Here is an 18619-nt window from a genome sequence, read left to right as displayed (position 1 = left end):
CTCCTGAGAGAGTAATCCTTAATAACAGTTTGGTGTGTATCCAAAAAAAACTTTTTTGTAGCATTGTTCTCCAGAGTGTTTGAAGGATTTCTTCTGATAAAGTTTCTTTAGTCTTTAGCCAGAACTAGTCTTTGACCCACTTACTCTACTGATAAGCAGGAAATAGCACTTTTTTTCCCCCTTGAAGCTAGAAAGGCAGGCCTAAAGTGAGTAGGAGCATTCTGAGAAATGGAAACTTAAAAAAGGCGGCAACCTTCCAGTTTCAGTCTCAGAAATACCAAAGCAGTCTTTTTCCTGGGCTTGTTTTTCTGCAGAGAGCTCAGATTTGAGAGCCATTTCTAGCCTTTGAGGGTTACCACTGTCCTCAGCCAAACTGCAGGGACTCCTAAGTATATCAGAACTCGTGGAACTTTCTCATCTTTTCAGCATCTCAACCCTGTGGAATCTTTTAATTCGCAAGGTAAGTACAGATTGTCCGGAGAGATCTAAGCCATGCCTATTCAATGGAATGCAGAGTCTCTCAAAGAGACCTCATAACTCTCAGATGAAAATCCCCTCTGTGGCTGTAGACCCTTCGAGACATACCCACTTTAAGCAAGAGAGGACGAAGTAGACACTTCACGTCTACACTTTTAATAAATAAATGAAATAGACAATGAGAGGAGCTGGCCCTTAGACTGGACTCACCTTGTAGCTGAGGCCTGGGATGTAGGACTCCAGCCCAGAGAGTCCCGCATCCTGGCTGGGCTGAGAAAGAGAGATGTAGAGGGTTCTCATAGTTCTGGGGAGCAAACCTTCAGATGAGACAAGGGAGGAGCCTTGGGAGGAAGGGATGCTTGTGAAGATTCTTTTTTTTTTGAGACAGGGTCTTGCTCTTTCACCCAGGCTGGCGTGCAGTGGCGCAATCACAACTCACTGCAGCCTCGACCTTCCAAGGCTCAAAGCATCTTCCTGCTTCAGCCTTTGAAAGTGCTGGGACTACAGGCACTGAGCACGAGGGTACCTGGCTAATTTTTTTTGTTTCTGTAGAGAGGAAGTCTTGCTAGATTGACCAGGCTGGTTTCAAACTCCTGACCTCAAGCGATCGTCCTGCCGTGGCCTCCCAATGTGCTGGGATTACAGGCGTGATCCACTGTACCCGGCCGTGCCTGTGAAGATTCTTTAGCAGTTAGCTGATTGCTTCATCGCTATGAAAAGGGTTTTCTTATTTTGATTTTTCTTTTTTTTGAGACAGGATCTCACTCTGTCACCCAGGCTGGAGTGCGGTGATGCAATCGTGGCTCACTGCAGTCTCGACCTCCCCAGGCTCAAGTGATCCTCCCATCTCAGACTCTCTGGAGGAGCTGAGACTATAGACCAGGCACCACCACACCCAGCTAATTTTTTTGTATTTTGTAGAGACTGGATTTCCCTGCTCAGACTGGTCTCAACCTCCTGGGCTCAAGCAATCTGCCCACCTTAGCCTCCCAAAGTGCTGGGATTACAGGCATGAGCCACTGAGCCCAACTGTGTTTTCTTGTTTTTCATAATATATATACTGTTTTGTTTTCAGAGAAACTTAAGCTGTGTTGACTGGGAAACTATGATCTAGTTGGATTGAGATGTAATTTTTGCAAGTGCGTCACTGCATTGGGTTATGTTGTTTACTGACATTAATTAAAGTAGATACTTGTGAAAGCCCTATGTGTTCTGTCTAGCTATGTTTTTACGTATGACTTTTGCTTGCCTGTGTTTAACAGAAATAGACCCATGTTGTTCTTGTTATCAAATGTGTTTTTTTTTTTTTTTTTTTTTTGAGACGGAGTCTCACGCTGTTGCCCAGGCTGGAGTGCAGTGGCGCGATCTCGGCTCACTGCAAGCTCCGCCTCCCGGGTTCCCGCCATTCTCCTGCCTCAGCCAATAAATGCTATCACAAATACCAGGGAGATTATTCCAGAACGGTTATTCTTACCAGAGTAATGAAAACTCTCTTGTCTTCCAAGAGGCCTAATAATTTGGGAGACCAGTTTGCACAATGATTAAGAGTCTAGATTTTGGGCCAGGTGTGGTCGCTTATGCCTGTAATCCCAGCACTTTGGGAGGTCAAGGTGGGAGGATCGCTTGAGCCCAGAAGTTTGAGAACAGCCTGGGTAACATAGCAAGACCTCATCTCTACAAAACAAAAAAACAGAAAAACTAGCCAGGGCCGGGTGCGGTGGCTCACGCCTGTAATCCCAGCACTCTGGGAGGCCGAGGAAGGTGGATCATTTGAGGTCAGGGGTTTAAGACCAGACTGGCCAACATGGTAAAACACTGTCTCTACTAAAAATACAAAAATTACCTGGGAGTAGTGGTGCGTGCCGGTCATTCCAGCTACTCAGGAGGCTGAGGTGGAAGGATCACTTGAACCCAGGAGGTGGAGGCTGTAGTGAGCCGAGATCCCACCACTGCCTTCAAGCCTGGGCAGCAGAGCGAGAATCTGTCTCAAAAAGAAAAACAAGAAAACTAGCCAGGCATGGTGGCATACACCTGTAGTCCCAGCTACTTGGGAGGCTGAGGTGGGAGGACTGCTTGAGTTCAGGAGCTGAAGGCTGCAGTGAGCTATGACTGCACCACTGCACTCCAGTCTGGATGACAGCGAGACCCTGTTGCTAAAAAAAAAAAAAAAAAAAAAAAAAAAGAGAGAGAGAGAGAGAGAGAGAGTCTAGGTTTTAATTAGAAGCACTAGCATTTAGAATCAAATACTCCTGGATTTGAGCCTCACTCATATGACTCTGAATATGTCCCCCAACCTCCGCTTCCTCATTGATAAAATAAAGGTAACAGTATTTGTTGTGAGGAATCAATGAGATTATGTATATAAAGGTTTTGGTACAGTTCCTGGCTCAATAAATGTTAGCTCTTTCAGCTCATGAGGAGCACAAACATCAATCTTCCTACTATGCCCTTTGTTTTTAATCTGGACTTGATTGATTTGATCTTCTTATATCAGAATTCTTGATCCCAGGCCTTGGTAGAGATTTCTGCTTCTGGCTGCTTAAGCTTTGGCATATATCCGGGTTCTCTCTCCACATTTGGATCCTTTCTCCCTTTCAGTGTTTGGCTAAGCTACGGTTTTTAATCTGGGGTGAGAAGCCGTATCTCATAAACAGCTCCCACCAGTGACTGGGCCCATTCTGGTTCTTATCCATTGGATTGAGATGGAAGAGGAGCAATGAAAATAATAGACACGAATTGCCATCAATCGCCAGGCCCCTCGGCTTACTTCTAAATCTCTCTCAACTCTGCCGGCTTAATTCTAAATCTCTCTCAACTCTGCCTACTTCTCCATTGTCACCACCTTAGTCTACGTCACCATCTGTTCTCATTTGGGCTGCTGAAACCATATCCTGAAAGGTCTTTTCCATGACTGCTCTAGCCTGCTTCAGCTAGAAAGAACTTTAAAAAATGTTCGTCTGATGCCGTGTCTGCCTGCCTAACATCCTCCAATTTTTTTATCAAACAAGTTTTGCTTTTGCGCCTTTTATTTTTTTGAAATGGAGTCTCACCCCCTTTTGTGCAGGGGAGTGCAGTGGTGCCATCTTGGCTCACCGCAACCTCCACCTCCCGGGTTCAAGCGATTCTCCTTCCTCAACCTCCCAAATACCTGGGATTACAGGCATGCGCCACCACGCCCAGCTAATTTTTGTATTTTTAGTAGAGTTGGGGTTTCACTATGTTGATCCACCTGCCTCAGCCTCCCAAAGTGTTAGGATTACAGGCGTGAGCCATCGTGCCTGACCTGTGCCTATTTTTTTTTTTTTTTTTTGAGAGGGAGTCTGGCTCTGTCGCCCAGGCTGGAGTGCAGTGGCCGGATCTCAGCTCACTGCAAGCTCCGCCTCCCGGGTTTACGCCATTCTCCTGCCTCAGCCTCCCGAGTAGCTGGGACTACAGGCGCCCGCCACCTCGCCCGGCTAGTTTTTTTTTTTGTATTTTTTAGTAGAGACGGGGTTTCACCGTGTTAGCCAGGATGGTCTTGATCTCCTGACCTCGTGATCCGCCCGTCTCGGCCTCCCAAAGTGCTGGGATTACAGGCTTGAGCCACCGCGCCCGGCCATCTGTGCCTATTTTTAAAAACCATTCATTTATGTTTTCAAATTTCTTTTTTTTTTTTTTTTTTTTTTGAGACGGAGTCTGGCTCTGTCGCCCACGGTGGAGTGCAGTGGCCGGATCTCAGCTCACTGCAAGCTCTGCCTCCCGGGTTTGCGCCATTCTCCTGCCTCAGCCTCCCGAGTAACTGGGACTACAGGCGCCTGCCACCTCGCCCGGCTAGTTTTTTGTATTTTTTTTAGTAGAGACGGGGTTTCACCGTGTTAGCCAGGATGGTCTCAATCTCCTGACCTTGTGATCCTCCCGTCTCGGCCTCCCAAAGTGCTGGGATTATAGGCTTGAGCCACCGCGCCCGGCCCTCAAATTTCTTAATACATATTTTGATGGAAACAAATCTTTCTCAGGTATTATTTTAGAGGAAGAAATCTACTAGAGTTTTCTGTGTATTTATTTTTTTCTTTAGGTCTTAAAGGGAGAAGAATAGATGAGCAGTTCTTGAGGTTTCTATTTCATACAAAATAATTCAGACTTTTCGATTTCTATTTCTATTATTTTCTATTTGATACAAAATAATTTTAGATATAGAAGAGAGTTGCCAGACCGGGCCCGGTGGCTCACACCGAGGTGAGTGGATCACCTGAGGTCAGGATTTCACGACGATCCTGGCCAACATGATGAAACCCCGTCTAAAATAAATAAATAAAAATAAATAAATAAATATTAAAATAAATAAATAAATAAATATTTAAAAATAAATAAATAAATAAATAAATAAATAAATAAATATTAGCCAGGCATGGTGGTGGGCACCTGTAATTCCAGTACTTGGGAGGCTAAGGCAGGAGACTCACTTGAACCTGGGAGATGGAGGTTGCAGTGAACCGAGATCGTGCCACTGCACTCCAGCCTGGGCAACAAGAGCGAAACTCCATCTCAAAAATAAATAAATAAATAAATAAATAAATAAATAAATAAAATAAAAGAAGAGAGCTGCCAATATGAAAATTTTATCCAAGGAAACCAATGGCATGCTATACTTGAAAGAATATGTCCATAGGAATAAACATTAAAACTTTAAAGCTTATATGTCACAAATGGCACTTTGCATAAATAATCTGACAAGGTTGTTTTAATGGTCATAAAATATAGAAGAAGACAGTTGTAAGTTTTATTACAAGGAGCATATCAGACATATGAGTAAGATTGTGAAAGATTTCACCTTCTACATAATTTCCTGCTTAGAAGTCTATTTCCTTTTCGCACCTGCATCAACCACCATTTTATTTATTCATTTTTAAAAAATAATAAAGATGCTAGTGAAAAAAATAAAGACATTAGTGAGTTGTCTAAAAAGATGGAAAACTAGACAAAAAAGCAAAACAAGGAAAAACAAAACTTTTAATCTTATTAAGTAATCAAATAAATTGCTTTCTGATTTTTCAATTTCCTCCTGCCCTTACACTTATTATTCCCTTTATTTTGTATTCCTCTGTGATCTAGTTCTTATTCTAAGTTCTGTAAATGTTGATACAATTCACTCTACTTTTATCTTTCTCTTTAACCAATATAGGCATTTGGGGCTATGGATTTTTCTCCAGATATGTTTAAGCCATGTCATGGCAATTTGATGTGACCTAAACCATTTGTCCCCAGCAGGCAGATTCTTTGTATCTCTCACAGCACTGTGTTTAGTGTGAGCTTTCATTGAATGTTTCCTGCATGACTGAATCAAATAATGAAATGTTTTCATGGCATGCACGAATGCATAGTCAAGCAAAAGAGAAAGTGACTGTGCAGGTTGTGGCACAATTCCGAGAGTCTTAAGAGCCCCCTTCTCACTACAGCATGGCTAAGTTTTATTGATTTGCACAACCACTCTCAAATACAAGTTCTTTGAAATAAAAAAGACTAAGAATCATTGATCTTCCTTTTACTTCATTTGTCAGATTTACCACCTCCCTCGACCATCTTCATTTCCCCCACTATCCACCTAAGAATGTATAGTCCAAAAGTTTAACTTCTCTCTTCTTTCTGTTTTCCTTCTTTCTCTTTCTTTCTTTCTTTCTTTCTTTCTTTCTTTCTTTCTTTCTTTCTTTCTTTCTTTCTTTCTTTCTTTCTTTCTTTCTTTCTTTCTTTCTTTCTTTCTTTCTTTCTTTCTTTCTTCTTTCTTTCTTTCTTTCCTTCCTTCCTTCCTTCCTTCCTTCTTTTTCTCTCTCTCTCTCTTTCTTTCTTTCTTTCTTCTCTCTCTCTCTCTCTCCCTCCCCACCCCTCCCCTCCCTCCCTCTCTCCCTCCCTTCCTTCCTTCTTTCTTTTTTTTGAAAAAGAGCGGGACTCTCGCTCTGTCGCCACGCTGGAGTGCAGTGGCACAATCTCGGCTCACTGCAACCTCCACCTCCCGGGTTCAAGTGATTCTCCTGCCTCAGCCTCCCGAGTAGCTGGGACTACAGGAGCTTGCCACCATGCCCGGCTAATTTTTCGTATTTTTAGTAGAGACGGTGTTTCACCATGTTGGCCAAGATAGTCTTGATTTCTTGACCATGTGATCCACCTGCCTTGGCCTCCCAAAGAGTTTAACTACTTTCTTACCAATATTCTAAATGCCTATGTCCCACTCCCCTTCAAATTTTTTGGAGGTAAAGGATTTTTTAAAATTTTAAATAACATTAATATTTATTGCTTTATTTGAATATTAGTATTGAAAGCCCAAGCACTCAGTTTATACACAGAAATTATACAATTATATACCACTTCACAAAGGCAGTGAACACATTACATTCTACAAAATCTACTTTACAGAAATTTTAAAACTCTAAATATAAAAAGGTACAGCTGAAGAAACAGGTATAAATTTGGCAGCCAGTAATTTTGACAGGGAAGTTGCAGCTTCCATGACTTTAAATATGTAAATTTGAAAATATTGAATTTAGAGTAATCATTGTGCTTTGTGTTGATCTGAAAAATATAACACTGGCTGTCAAAGAAGCATGTTCAAAAATATTTAATTCACTTCAAAATGTCATACAAATTATGGTGGTTTCTATGCACCCCTAAAGCTTCAGTCATTTAGTTCAGGTGCATACTAAAGTAATATGTTAATTCTTCCAGTACAGTGGTGTTTCATACCATTCACATTTGCATACACTAGAATAATTTAGAAAGACGTGTAATATTCACAATGTTCAGAAAGCAAGCAAAAGATCAAGGAACCTGCTTGGTTCTTCTGACACGGTCTCATATCAGCTTCATAAACATTCATTCTACAAAATAGTAAGCTAACATTTGAACACAATTTCCAAGATAAAGCATATTTTCTCATAAATAATGAAGTCTTTTTCTCAGGCACCTCAGAAGTATACAAAAGAATTTGAGTTTGAACAGCTTTCTTGGAATGTGTTTAACACATTCCATTCAACAGACTCAAGACTTCCAGGGTTTCACAAGGGCCAGATTTTTTTTTTTTTTTCTGAGACAGAGTCTTGCTCTGTCACCCAGGCTGAAGTGCAGTGGCACCATCTTGGCTCACTGCAAGCTCCACCTCCTGAGTTCACGCCATTCTCCTGCCTCAGCCTCCCAAGTAGCTGGGACTACAGGTGCCTGCCACCACACCCAGCTATTTTTTTTTATTTTTCGTAGAGACGGGGTTTCACTGTGTTAGCCAGGATGGTCTCGATCTCCTGACCTCATGATCAGCTCGCCTTGGCCTCCCAAAGTGCTGGGATTATAGCATAAGGACCAGATTTTATTTCAGTTACTCAGAAGAGAAATAAAATGTGTTCTGAAAGAGGTGAACTCAATCATTACCAATAGAAAAAGTATCCACTGTTTTCATCTCTTATAGAAACAGAAAAATATAACATTCCCCCCTTAGATTAATTATATATATATATATAAAACATATGTATATATGACTTAAAGTTCCATTGTATGTAGCCAAACAATAAAATCTGGAAACCGGCATGAAACCCTATAATTCACACGTTAAAATGTTGAAACTATAACCAAAATATGCAAACTGCTAGAGCTATCAGAAAGAGACAAAAAGCTTCTTGCATATGTATAAACTAAATGTGATAATCTCAAAAAAGTTTTCAAAATTATAATTACCTTCCAGTTTCAAAACTTTAATCCTAAATTAAAAAAAAAAATCTATACACAAACCACTGATTTGCCCAGACCAAGAAAAGAAAGAAAGAAAGAAAGAAAGTCAGTGGGAAAGTAAGCAGGACCCAGAGGAGCTGATGTTCACAGTTCTTACATGTACAACTCTTTCAGGAATTATCCATAAAGTACTTCATTTTACAACCTGCTTCTTTTGTAAAACTAAAGGTCCACTTTATTCCATAAAAGTTTTATACAGTGTTAAAACCAGAACTGTATGTAAAATACTGCATCTAAATGTTTCTAAATAGTTAGTCTTGTTCCATTGGTTCATCGGTAACTTCTGTGGCTTCGTCATCATTTTCCATGGATGATTCTGAAAGAATCTCTCCAGTTTTACTGGGATTGGATCCTACTAATTCTTCTGTTTCACGACAGTCAGAAGAACCACTACTTTCAAGGCCTTCGTTTTCACTACCTTCCGAATGTAGTAAATCTTTCTCAGCTTGAGACACATCAGATTCCTCCATTTGATTATTTTCCTCAGAAGTCTCTTCGTTCACAGTTAAGGCATCATCAGATTCTTTTTCTTGATGTTTTTCTTTCTGGGATCATTTGTCTTGATGACATAAAAGACTCTTCTTCCTCTTCATCCTCTTCTTCATCCTCTTCTGGACAGTGCTGCTGGGTACAAGGGCTTTCTTTGTCTTTATCCTGAGATGATGATGCTTCTGTTTTTTCTACCATAGCTGAAGAAATTTCGCTGGAAGTCGTTTGACTGGCTGTTTCTCCGACTTCACCTTCTTTGTCAAACTTGAGTCTTTTTACCTCATGCCCCTCAGCTTCCACAGCATATTCATCTGGATGTTTATTTTTCAAAGGGCTCACCGAGGAAACTTCTGATTCAGATGTCAAAGAGTCACTGTGATTTTTCTCCTTATTTTGCTGCAAATCTGCCTCTTTGCTGTCTGTGCTCTCAGGCAAGCCATTTCTTGTCACGGGGGCTGACAAAGAAATCTTTGATCGATTAAGTGGCCTGGGTGTCCCAGGCCCATTTATATTAGACCTCTCAGTATAGCTTGGTGAATTTCCAGGAAACATAACACCATTCATTCGATTTAAACTATTGGAATTGTTTTTCTCTGAAGAAGGATAAACACAGCTAATAACCATCACATTCTTTTCTACTCCTCTAAGAAATTTGTCTGTTCCTGTATAGTTTCTCCTTGGATCTGTTAACAATTCACACAGTCGCTGAACAGTAAAAGGGATACCATTAAATCCAGCGACAATTTTCAGTATTCTTTCCTTGATTTTGTCAAAGGCAATATATTGGACATTAGGGTTGGGAGGACCTCTTGGCTCAGGAGCTGAAGTTCTGAAATCATCCATCACTTTCTCCAGTTTGAAAATAAAATAGCCTTTAAATTGGGACCCCTAAATCATTGTTTTTCCAGTCTTGGCTACGTGACAAACTGATCCAGGATAGGACAAACTTCCTTTCCCCGCCTCTTCTCAAAATCTCTCAGCGCCTCCTGGAGCCTCTCGACGTCCATGGCTTCCGGCGTCCCTCACAATCTCCGCCTCCCTCCGCGGGTCTCTCGGGACCGGAACGCCTCTCCCGACCCCCCCGACGCCCTCCCCCTCCCTCGCACACACTAGGCACGCAGGTGACGGGGGAGGGGGCGGGGGAACGAAGGGAGCCAGGGAAGCGTGCGAGAGAGCGAGACCCACAGAGCGCAGAGCGAGCACCTCCCCAAGCCGCTACCACCAACCCTCCCTTTTATTTTTTAATGTTATGAATTATTTCAAACTTACAAAGAATTAAAGAGAACAATGTAATAAACACCAATGTGTCTGCCACCCAAATTTAATAGATGAGGTCAGTTTGATAACTTATGGAAACTTTAAAAATATGCACAAAAGTAGAGAGAATGGGATAGTGAATTCCCACTTATCCCACTTATACTTATTAGTGAATTACCCACTTTCAATAATCATTGATATTTTGCCAATAAGTGATATCACTTATTGGCAAATTTTAACCCTTTCTCCCTATTTCTATCTAGTCAATCACAGCACCATTTCTAAATATCTCCCAGATGTGCTCAATTCTTTTCATCCCCACTGCTACCACTCAGGCCCCGGCCACCATCATACTCACAGGATTACTGCAGAACCTCCCTACTGGTTTCCTCCTCTTTAATTGGTTCTCCACCCTGGATTAATAATGTGCCTCTACCCCTTAAAAAATTAGAATACGGTAAAATTAACTTTTTTGATGTACAGTTCTATGAGTTTTAACACTTTTTTTCTTTTTCTTTTCTTTTTTTTTTTTTTTGAGACAGAGTCTCACTCTGTCACCCAGGATGGAGTGCAGTGGCACGATCTCGGCTCACTGCAACCTCCACCTCCCAGGATCAAGTGATTCTCCTGCCTCAGCCTCCTGGGTAGCTGGGACTACAGGCGCGCGCCACCACGCTTGGCTAATTTTCGTATTTTCAGTAGAGATGGTGTTTCACCATGTTGATCAGGCTGATCTCCAACTCCTGACCTTGTGAGAGGTCCGCCTGCCTCGGCCTCACAAAGTGCTGTGATTACAGGCGTGAGCCGCCGCACCTGGCCCTAACACATTTTTTAGAGCTGTTAAGTCTTGCGATGTTGTCAGGATACAGAACAGTTCTATAACCATAAATAACTTATTTGTGCTACTCCTTTGTAATCGTATCCTCCCCCTTCTCATAACCTTTGGCAACCGCAGGTCTGTTTTTCGTCCATCACGTGTTTTTTAAAAACTTCTGTGTGTTCATGCCACTCCCATCCTTAAAACTCTTCTTTGGTTTTCCACTTTTGTAAGTAGTGGCCCTTTTCTAATTCCCTAGCCTCCTCTTTCACCATCTGTCACGTCACCACCCGCCCCCTATTGCTCTTTTTTTTTCTTGAGACAGGGTCTCACTCTGTCACCCAGTCTGGAGTGCGGTGGCACAGTCTCAGCTTACTGCAACCTCTACCTCTCGGGTTCAAGCGATTCTCCTGCCCCAGCCTCCCGAGTAGCTGGGATTACAGAAGTCCACTACCACACCTGGCTAATTTTTTATATTTTTAGTAGAAACAGGGTTTTGCCATGTTGGCCAGGCTGGTCTCTAACTCCTGACCTCAGGTGATCTGCCTGCCTCAGCCTCCCAAAGTGCTGGGATTACAGATGTGAGCCACCGTGCCTGGCCCCCCATCACTCTTAAGTTCTGGCCGGACTGAGCATTTCCCTCCCTCCCTCCCTTCTCTCTCTCTCTCCTTTCCTTTTCTTTCTTTCTTTTCTCTCTTTCTTTCCTTCCTTCCTCTCTTTCTTTCCTTCCTTCCTCTCTCTCTCTCTTTCTTTCTTTCTTTCTTTCTTTCTTTCTTTCTTTCTTTCTTTCTTTCTTTTTCTTTCTTTCTTTCTTTCTTTCTTCTTTTCTTTCTTTCTTTCTTTCTTTCTCTTTCTTTTCTTTCTTTCCTTCTTTCTTTCTTTTTCTTTCTTTCTTTCTCTCCTTTCTTCCTTCCTTCCTTCTTTCCTTCCTTCCTTCCTTCCTTCCTTCCTTCCTTCCTTCCTTCCTTCCTTCCTTCCTTCCTTCTTTCCTTCCTTCCTTCCTTCTTTCTTTCTTTCCTCTTTCTTCTCTGTCTGTCTGTTGTTCTTTTCTGTTAAGACGGGGTCTTTCTCTGTCACCTAGACTGGAATGCAGTGGTGCAATCACAGGCTCACATGATCCTCCCGCCTCAGCCTCCTGAGTAGCTGGGACTACAGATGTTCACCACCACTCCTGGCTAATTTTTTAATTTTTACTTTTTAGAGATGGAGTCTTATTATGTTGTCCAAGCTAGTCTCAAACTCCTTGGCTCAAATGATCCTCCCACCTTGGCCTCCCAAAGTGCTAGGATTGAAGGCGAGAGCCATTGCACTGGCCTGAGTATTTCTTTATTGCTTTAATACACTATTTTCTTTGCTGATTTCAGGCCTTCTCACATACTATTCACTCTGATTTCATTGCTTTAATTCCTTCTCCTAATCATCGATTCCTTTACTGGGCTAATTTAGATCTTAGCTTAGATGTCTTTTTCTCCTGGAAGGTTTCCGTATTCATATTAGGTTGATGGTTGCTATTAAGTGCTTCCCCTTTCAGAGTACTTATTGTGCATTACTACAGTTGTTTTATTCAACCATATTTCCTCCAGACTATAAGCTCTGAGAGGTGGGGGGTATGTCCACCCTTGATTTGCTGCTGAATCTCCAGCCCCCAGCACTTAGCAGGAACTCAGTAAATATTTTTGCATAAATTAATAAATGTATTTTGTGTTTACCTACAGTCTACTTCTTTTTTTTTTTTTTTTTTTTTTTTGAGAGAAAGTTTCCGTCTGTTGCCCAGGCTGGAGTGTACTGGCATGATGTTGGCTCACTGCAACCTCCACCTCCCAGGTTCAAGCAATTCTCCTGCCTCAGCCTCCCAAGTAGCTGGGATTACAGGCGCCCACCACCACGCCCAGCTAATTCACCACGCCTGGCTAATTTTTGTATTTTTAGTAGAGACGAGGTTTCACCCTGTTGGCCAGGCTGGTCTCGAACTCCTGACCTCAAGTGATCTGCCTGCCTTGGCCTCCCAAAGTGCTAGTATTACAGGTGTGAGCCACTGTGCCCAGCCAAAATCTACCAGGCTGCAGTGCAGTGGCGCGATCTCAGCTCACTGTAATCTTCTCCTCCTGGGTTCAAGCAATTCTCTTCCTCAGCCTCCTGAGTAGCTAGGACTACAGGTGCCCACCACCACGCCCAGCTAATTTTTGTATTTTTCTTGGAGACAGGGTTTTACCATGTTGGCCAGGCTGGTCTTGAACTCCTGACCTCAAGTGATCTGCCTGCCTTGGCCTCACAAAGTGCTGGAATTATAGGTGTGAGCCACAACGCCTAGCTGAGATTCGTGTTTTAATCGTTTTATTTGCAGAATGAACATAAATCATCTTTGATGGTAGAATTATCTTACCCAGGCTTATTCATCCATGTAGGAGAAATGACTGTTGGAGAAGTAAATAGTAAAAAATTGCAGAAAACTCAGAAAGACCAAGAAAGGGTGTGAGTTATATGGGCCGCATGAAGTTTCTTAAACTCAGGGGAAGGAGTGATTCAGATGGCCAAGAAGGATGAGTGTCTCATGGAGATGGGACTGGATTTAGTACAGTCTCTGAGAGAGCTTATTCAGTCTTCAGATTTGCAAGCCTTTGTCGAGCCCAAGCAACAAGGAAGGTCTTATAACATTTTTGTTAAACGTTGGAGTAGTGATCCTTTCCCGGAAGACAGTTCCTTCAAGCCCCACAGTTGCAGCCTGAGATCTTCACTATACTGTAGATCTGGGACCTCTGTGCTTTTCATGGATTCAAGAAAGGCGTTCTATTCCCTAAAAACCAAGAAAAGGAATGCAAAAATCTTGGGGAAAGAATCTTCTGGTAAAAGTCTCGAGGTTATACATCAAGACCTCAATAACTTGGATCCTGCTGACTCAGTTTTCTAAAAAGACCATCTGGTATATGGTGAAATCTTGCCTTTTCCCGTATTTCAATTTGTAGAGTTTAAACAGTTTTCTGCCAAAACTGCCCAAGAACATGTAAAAAACACAATTCCAGAGTATGTGTCTGCATTTGCAAACACTGGGGGAGGCTATCTTTTTATTGGAGTGCAAGACAATTTGGCAATATCTATTGGAATTAAAAAATACATTTACCCTTTAGGACTTACATATACTTTTATATAATACACACACACACACACACACACACACATGCACACACATGTGCCTGCATACATACCAAATATACAAGGTTATTCATAACAGCAAAAGATTGGGGGAAAAATCCCAAGTGTCCATCAATAGGGACTAGCTGAATATAATACATCCATAAAAGAGCATGTTCGATGTTAAAAAAAAAAAGAATAAGGAAGTTCTTTGTGTATTGATATGGAAAGGTATCCAATGTATATTGCTAAGTTATTCTCATGTCACGTAATTGTTCTTTGTTTGCCTGTGGCAAGCAGAAGATTTGTGTAATGGAGGGAGCCTCATACTGATCTGTAAGTGATGCAAGAATTCTGCTTCAGGACAGGTAGCTCTAAGGGTCTCTCAGTCCAAGATGGCTGAAAATTCACTGTCGAAAAAGTGGGTACTTACTGTATAAGAAAGGAGAAAATATTTGTTTGTATTTGAGTAAAGAAATTTTGGAAGCATAGGCAAGAAACTTTAAAAAAGTGTCTGTAGTAAGTGAGAAGGGTGAGACTGGGAAGGCAGGAAATGGGAAGATGGGAGTAGGAGTGCTTTGGTATTTGGCATGGAATATGTTCTAAAATTATTATTATTATTATGTGAGACAGAATTTCGTTTTTGTCTCCCAGGCTGGAATGCAATGGCGCAATCTTGCACCAAAATTACGGGCCAAAGTACCGGTAATTCCTGCACTTTGGGAAGCCAAGGCGGGCAGATCACTTGAGATCAGGAGTTTGAGATCAGCCTGGCCAACATGGTGAAACCCTGTCTCTATTAAAAATACAAAAATTAGCCAGGCATGGTGGCATATGCCTGTAATCCCAGCTATCCAGGTAGCTGAGACACAAGAATTGCTTGAACCCAGGAGGCAGAAGTTACACTGAGCCAAGATCGTATTACTGTACTCCAGCCTGGGTGACAGAGTTCAAAAGAAAAGAATAGAGATGTTCTTAGTGCACTAATTGTTAGAATTGATTGACAATAATTTGGCTTCAGATTCAACATTGTCAGTGCTTCTCTTAGAAGAAAGATAATGACTGTCTCAAACAAATTTTGTCTATAACTGGGGTTATTGGTACTGAAGAAAGTCGGGCCTGGGGTGGTAGGTCTGAATCAAGTAGCCCCAAAGACCTTCCTCTTTTTTTTTTTTTTTTTTTGAGACAGAGTCTTACTCTAATCTTGTCTGCTTTATTTCATTAAGTTGATCTTTAATCTCTGATATCCTTTCTTTTGCTGGATCGATTTGGCTATTGATACTTGTGTATGCTTCACGAAGTTCTCGTGCTGTGTTTTTCAGCTCCGTCAGGTCATTTATGTTCTTCTCTAAACTGGCTATTCTAGTTAGCAATTCGTCTTACCTTTTTTCAAGTTCTTAGCTTCCTTGTGTTGGATTAGAACATGCTCCTTTAGCTCGGAGGAGTTTGTTATTACCCACCTTCTGAAGCCTACGTCTGTCAATTCATCAAACTCATTCTCTGCCCAGTTTTCTTCCCTTGCTGGCGAGGAGTTGTGATCCTCTGGAGGAGAGGAGGCATTTTGGTTTTTGGAATTTTCAGCCTTTTTGCGCTGGTTTCTCCCCATCTTCATGGATTTATCTATGTTTTGTCTTTGATGGTGGTGACTTTCGGATGGGTTGTCTGAGTGGATGTGCTGTTCCTTTCTGCTTGTTAGTTTTCCTTCTAACAGTCAGGCCTCTCTGCTGCAGGTCTGCTGGATTTTGCTGGAGGTCTACTCCAGACCCTGTTTGCCTGGGTGTCACCAGTGGGGGCTGCCTGTTCATTCCTTTGGAAACTTCATCCCAGAGGGGCACATGCCAGATGCCAGCCAGAGTTTTCCTGTATGAGGTTTTTGTTGGCCCCTACTGGGAGGTGTCTCCCAGTCGGGATACACAGGGGCCAGGGAGGCCATCCTCCCTGGAGGCCATCTGACCCTTAGCAAGCTCGAACGCTGTGCTAGGAGATCTGCTGCTCTCTTCAGAGCTGTCAGGCAGGTACACTTAAGTCTTCTGACACTGCACCCACAGCCGCCTCTTCCCCTAGGTGCTCTGTCCCAGGGAGATGGGGGTTTTATTTATCTCCCCCAACTTCTTAACATCTCTAAAATCTGGATGTGTCTCATAATAGATACCATCTCCTACTCACTGTCATCCAGGTTGCAGGCATAATCAAGTTGTGTGAACGCCTGGTGTGAATGAGAAAGCACCGGCAACAATGAACAATAAACAATTACCAATAAAATTTGAGTAATTTCATTTGAAATTACCACTTACAAATCTTGATTCTGGTTTGTATTCTGACACTGCCACAACAGGGTAAAAACATTCTTGTTTTTCTCCCTTTGGACCCCATGATCATTGAAATATATATATATTTTTTTCAAAACAAGATCTGGCTCTATCTCCTAGGCTGGAGTGCAGTGGCATAATCTCAGCTCACTGCAACCTCTGCCTCCTGGGCTCAAGCAATCCTCCCACCTCAGCCTCCTGGGGAGCTGGGACTATAGGCTTGCACCGTTGCGCCTAGCTCACTTTTGTATTTTTTCTAGAGACAGGGTTTCACCATGATGCCCAGGCTGGTCTTGAACTCCTGGGCTCAAGTGATCACCCATCTTGGCCTCTCAAAGTGCTAGGATTACAAGAGTGAGTCACCGTATCAAGCCTAAAATAAGTTTATAACTCTGTAGCACAAGTATATTCTCATGTCATGTAATTGTTCCTTGTTTGCCCATGACAAAGAGAAGACCTTTTGTAATGGGGGGAGCCTCAGATTGATCTGTATATGATGCAAGAATGTTTCAGGAAAGATGGCTTCAAGGGTCTCCCAGTCGAGGACTGCAGACAATTAACTACCAATAAAAGCTTTTTACATGACTCCCTCTTCTCTGCAAATATCGTGCTAATGAGTACCTTCTTCCTGGGAAGGCTCCTGCTACCCCCATCAGTGGGGACTGTTCAGGGACATTTGGAGATTCATACACTTTGAGAGTAGGATGGGGAACAGGACTCATCTTTTTCAAGCAGCTGCAATGAGCCAGACACTTTATGTTACTTCATTTATTCCTCTCTATAGGAAATGTGCTATTCTTAGTTTTGTTTTACAAATGAGAGAGCAAAGTCTCAGAGAGGTTAGGGAATTTCCCAAGGTCAAAGGCATAATAAACACATGGGTTTAGATGAGGTTTACCAGATATTTCAAAGCTTCTTTTCCTTTATAATTGTAACATAATGTTTATAGAAGAATATTTGAAATATCTGTAATTAATAATCAAATATATTAATCAATTAATTATAACTAATTGTCATAATCTGTATGATTCTTCTGCTTCCCCTAATTTATCATTCTTTTCACATCTAGTGCCATCAGGACATTTGCGATGTACTCTGGAATCCCTCTGGAAGGAGCTGTCCTCACGGCATGAAGGATTAGAGGAGTTAATAAATAAGCAAACACAACCTTTCTCCTGGGGAATTATGATCCTCTCTAGAAGCTGGGCTGTGGACCTGAATTTGCAGGAGAAGCCAGGAGTCATCCGTGATGCTCTGCTGATAGCATGGAACAGCCCTGGCAGGGCCAGGACTACCGCACTTGCACTGCTCTTACTTGGAAGCAGAACCTGGTGAACCTGGGGGGGCTACACCAGGAAGGTGTGTGTCAGGGCCAAGGTCCTCTGCCTGAGTCCTGAGAGCAGCGCAGAGGCCTTGGAGGCTGCAGTGTCTCCGATGGATTACCCCACGTCCTATAGCCTTGCGGGCACCCAGCACATGGAAGCCCTGCTGCAGTCCCTCGTGATTGTCTTGCTCGGCTTCAGGTCTCTCTTGAGTGACCAGCTCGGCTGTGAGGTTTTAAACCTGCTCACGGCCCAGCAGTATGAGATATTCTCCAAAAACCTCCGCAAGAACCGAGAATTGTTTGTCCATGGCTTACCTGGCTCAGGGAAGACCATCATGGCCATGAAGATCATGGAGAAGATCAGGAACGTGTTTCACTGTGAGGCACACAGAATTCTCTACGTTTGTGAAAGTCAGTCTCTGAGGAACTTCATCAGGTAAGCAATTGGACTTATGTCTCTAAGCATTATTTAATCTGGGTTTAATTTTCTCTGCTAAGTAACCTTGTTCCTTGAAAATTAAGTGGTAAAATTATCTGCGACAACAAACTGTGTTTAGGAGAGCAGAATGGGGTAATTTTTTCTACCTTTTTTAGCTAAAGAAAACCGACTCAGGTCGTTTTTCATTTTTTTGAGACAGAGTCTTGCTCTGTCACCCAGGCTGGAGTACAGTGGTGCCATCATGACTCACTGCAGCCTCAACCTCCTGAGGTCAAGCATTCCTCCCACTTCAGGCTCCTGAGAAGCTAGAACCCAGTTGCATGCCATCATGCCTGGATAATTTAAAAATATTTTTTGTAAAAACACTATGTAGCCCAGGCTGGAGTGATCATAGTTCAGTGTATCCCTGAACTCCTGGGCTGAAGTGATCCTCCTGCCTCAGCCTCCCCAATTGCTGGGATTATAGGCATGAGCCACTGTGCCAGGCTCAATTGGGTTTTGATGGTGCCTGCCTACCTCTGCAATCTGGCTTTAGCTAGCTGGGACTTACTTCATTAAAGATCTCAAAATCCACCCAGCCATGGTAAAATAAAACAAAATGCTTTTAAAATTTAAGTTAACTTTTTATT

General features: G+C 42.4%; 1 protein-coding gene and 2 pseudogenes across 1 annotated transcript in view; 2 read left to right on the top strand and 1 right to left on the bottom strand.

The window, feature by feature from the left end:
* Positions 1 to 297: 297 nt before the first annotated feature.
* Positions 298 to 18619, top strand: part of SLFN12L (schlafen family member 12 like) — a 57953-nt gene continuing 39631 nt past the window's right edge. Inside the window, exons 1-2 of the mRNA XM_015438179.4 lie at positions 298 to 460; positions 17297 to 17987. Coding sequence (XP_015293665.3) covers positions 17662 to 17987 — 326 coding nt within the window. The 5' untranslated portion in view covers positions 298 to 460; positions 17297 to 17661. The remainder of the gene's footprint in view (positions 461 to 17296; positions 17988 to 18619) is intronic.
* LOC102120932 (serine/threonine-protein phosphatase 4 regulatory subunit 2 pseudogene) lies at positions 8387 to 9753 on the bottom strand (annotated as a pseudogene).
* Positions 13200 to 14031, top strand: LOC107127793 (schlafen family member 11-like; annotated as a pseudogene).

The sequence above is a fragment of the Macaca fascicularis genome, chromosome 16, assembly GCF_037993035.2.
Source record: "Macaca fascicularis isolate 582-1 chromosome 16, T2T-MFA8v1.1".
In the NCBI taxonomy this organism is placed as follows: domain Eukaryota; kingdom Metazoa; phylum Chordata; class Mammalia; order Primates; family Cercopithecidae; genus Macaca; species Macaca fascicularis.
Note: the sequence above shows the minus strand (reverse complement) of the source record. Positions and strands in the feature narration are given on the sequence as shown.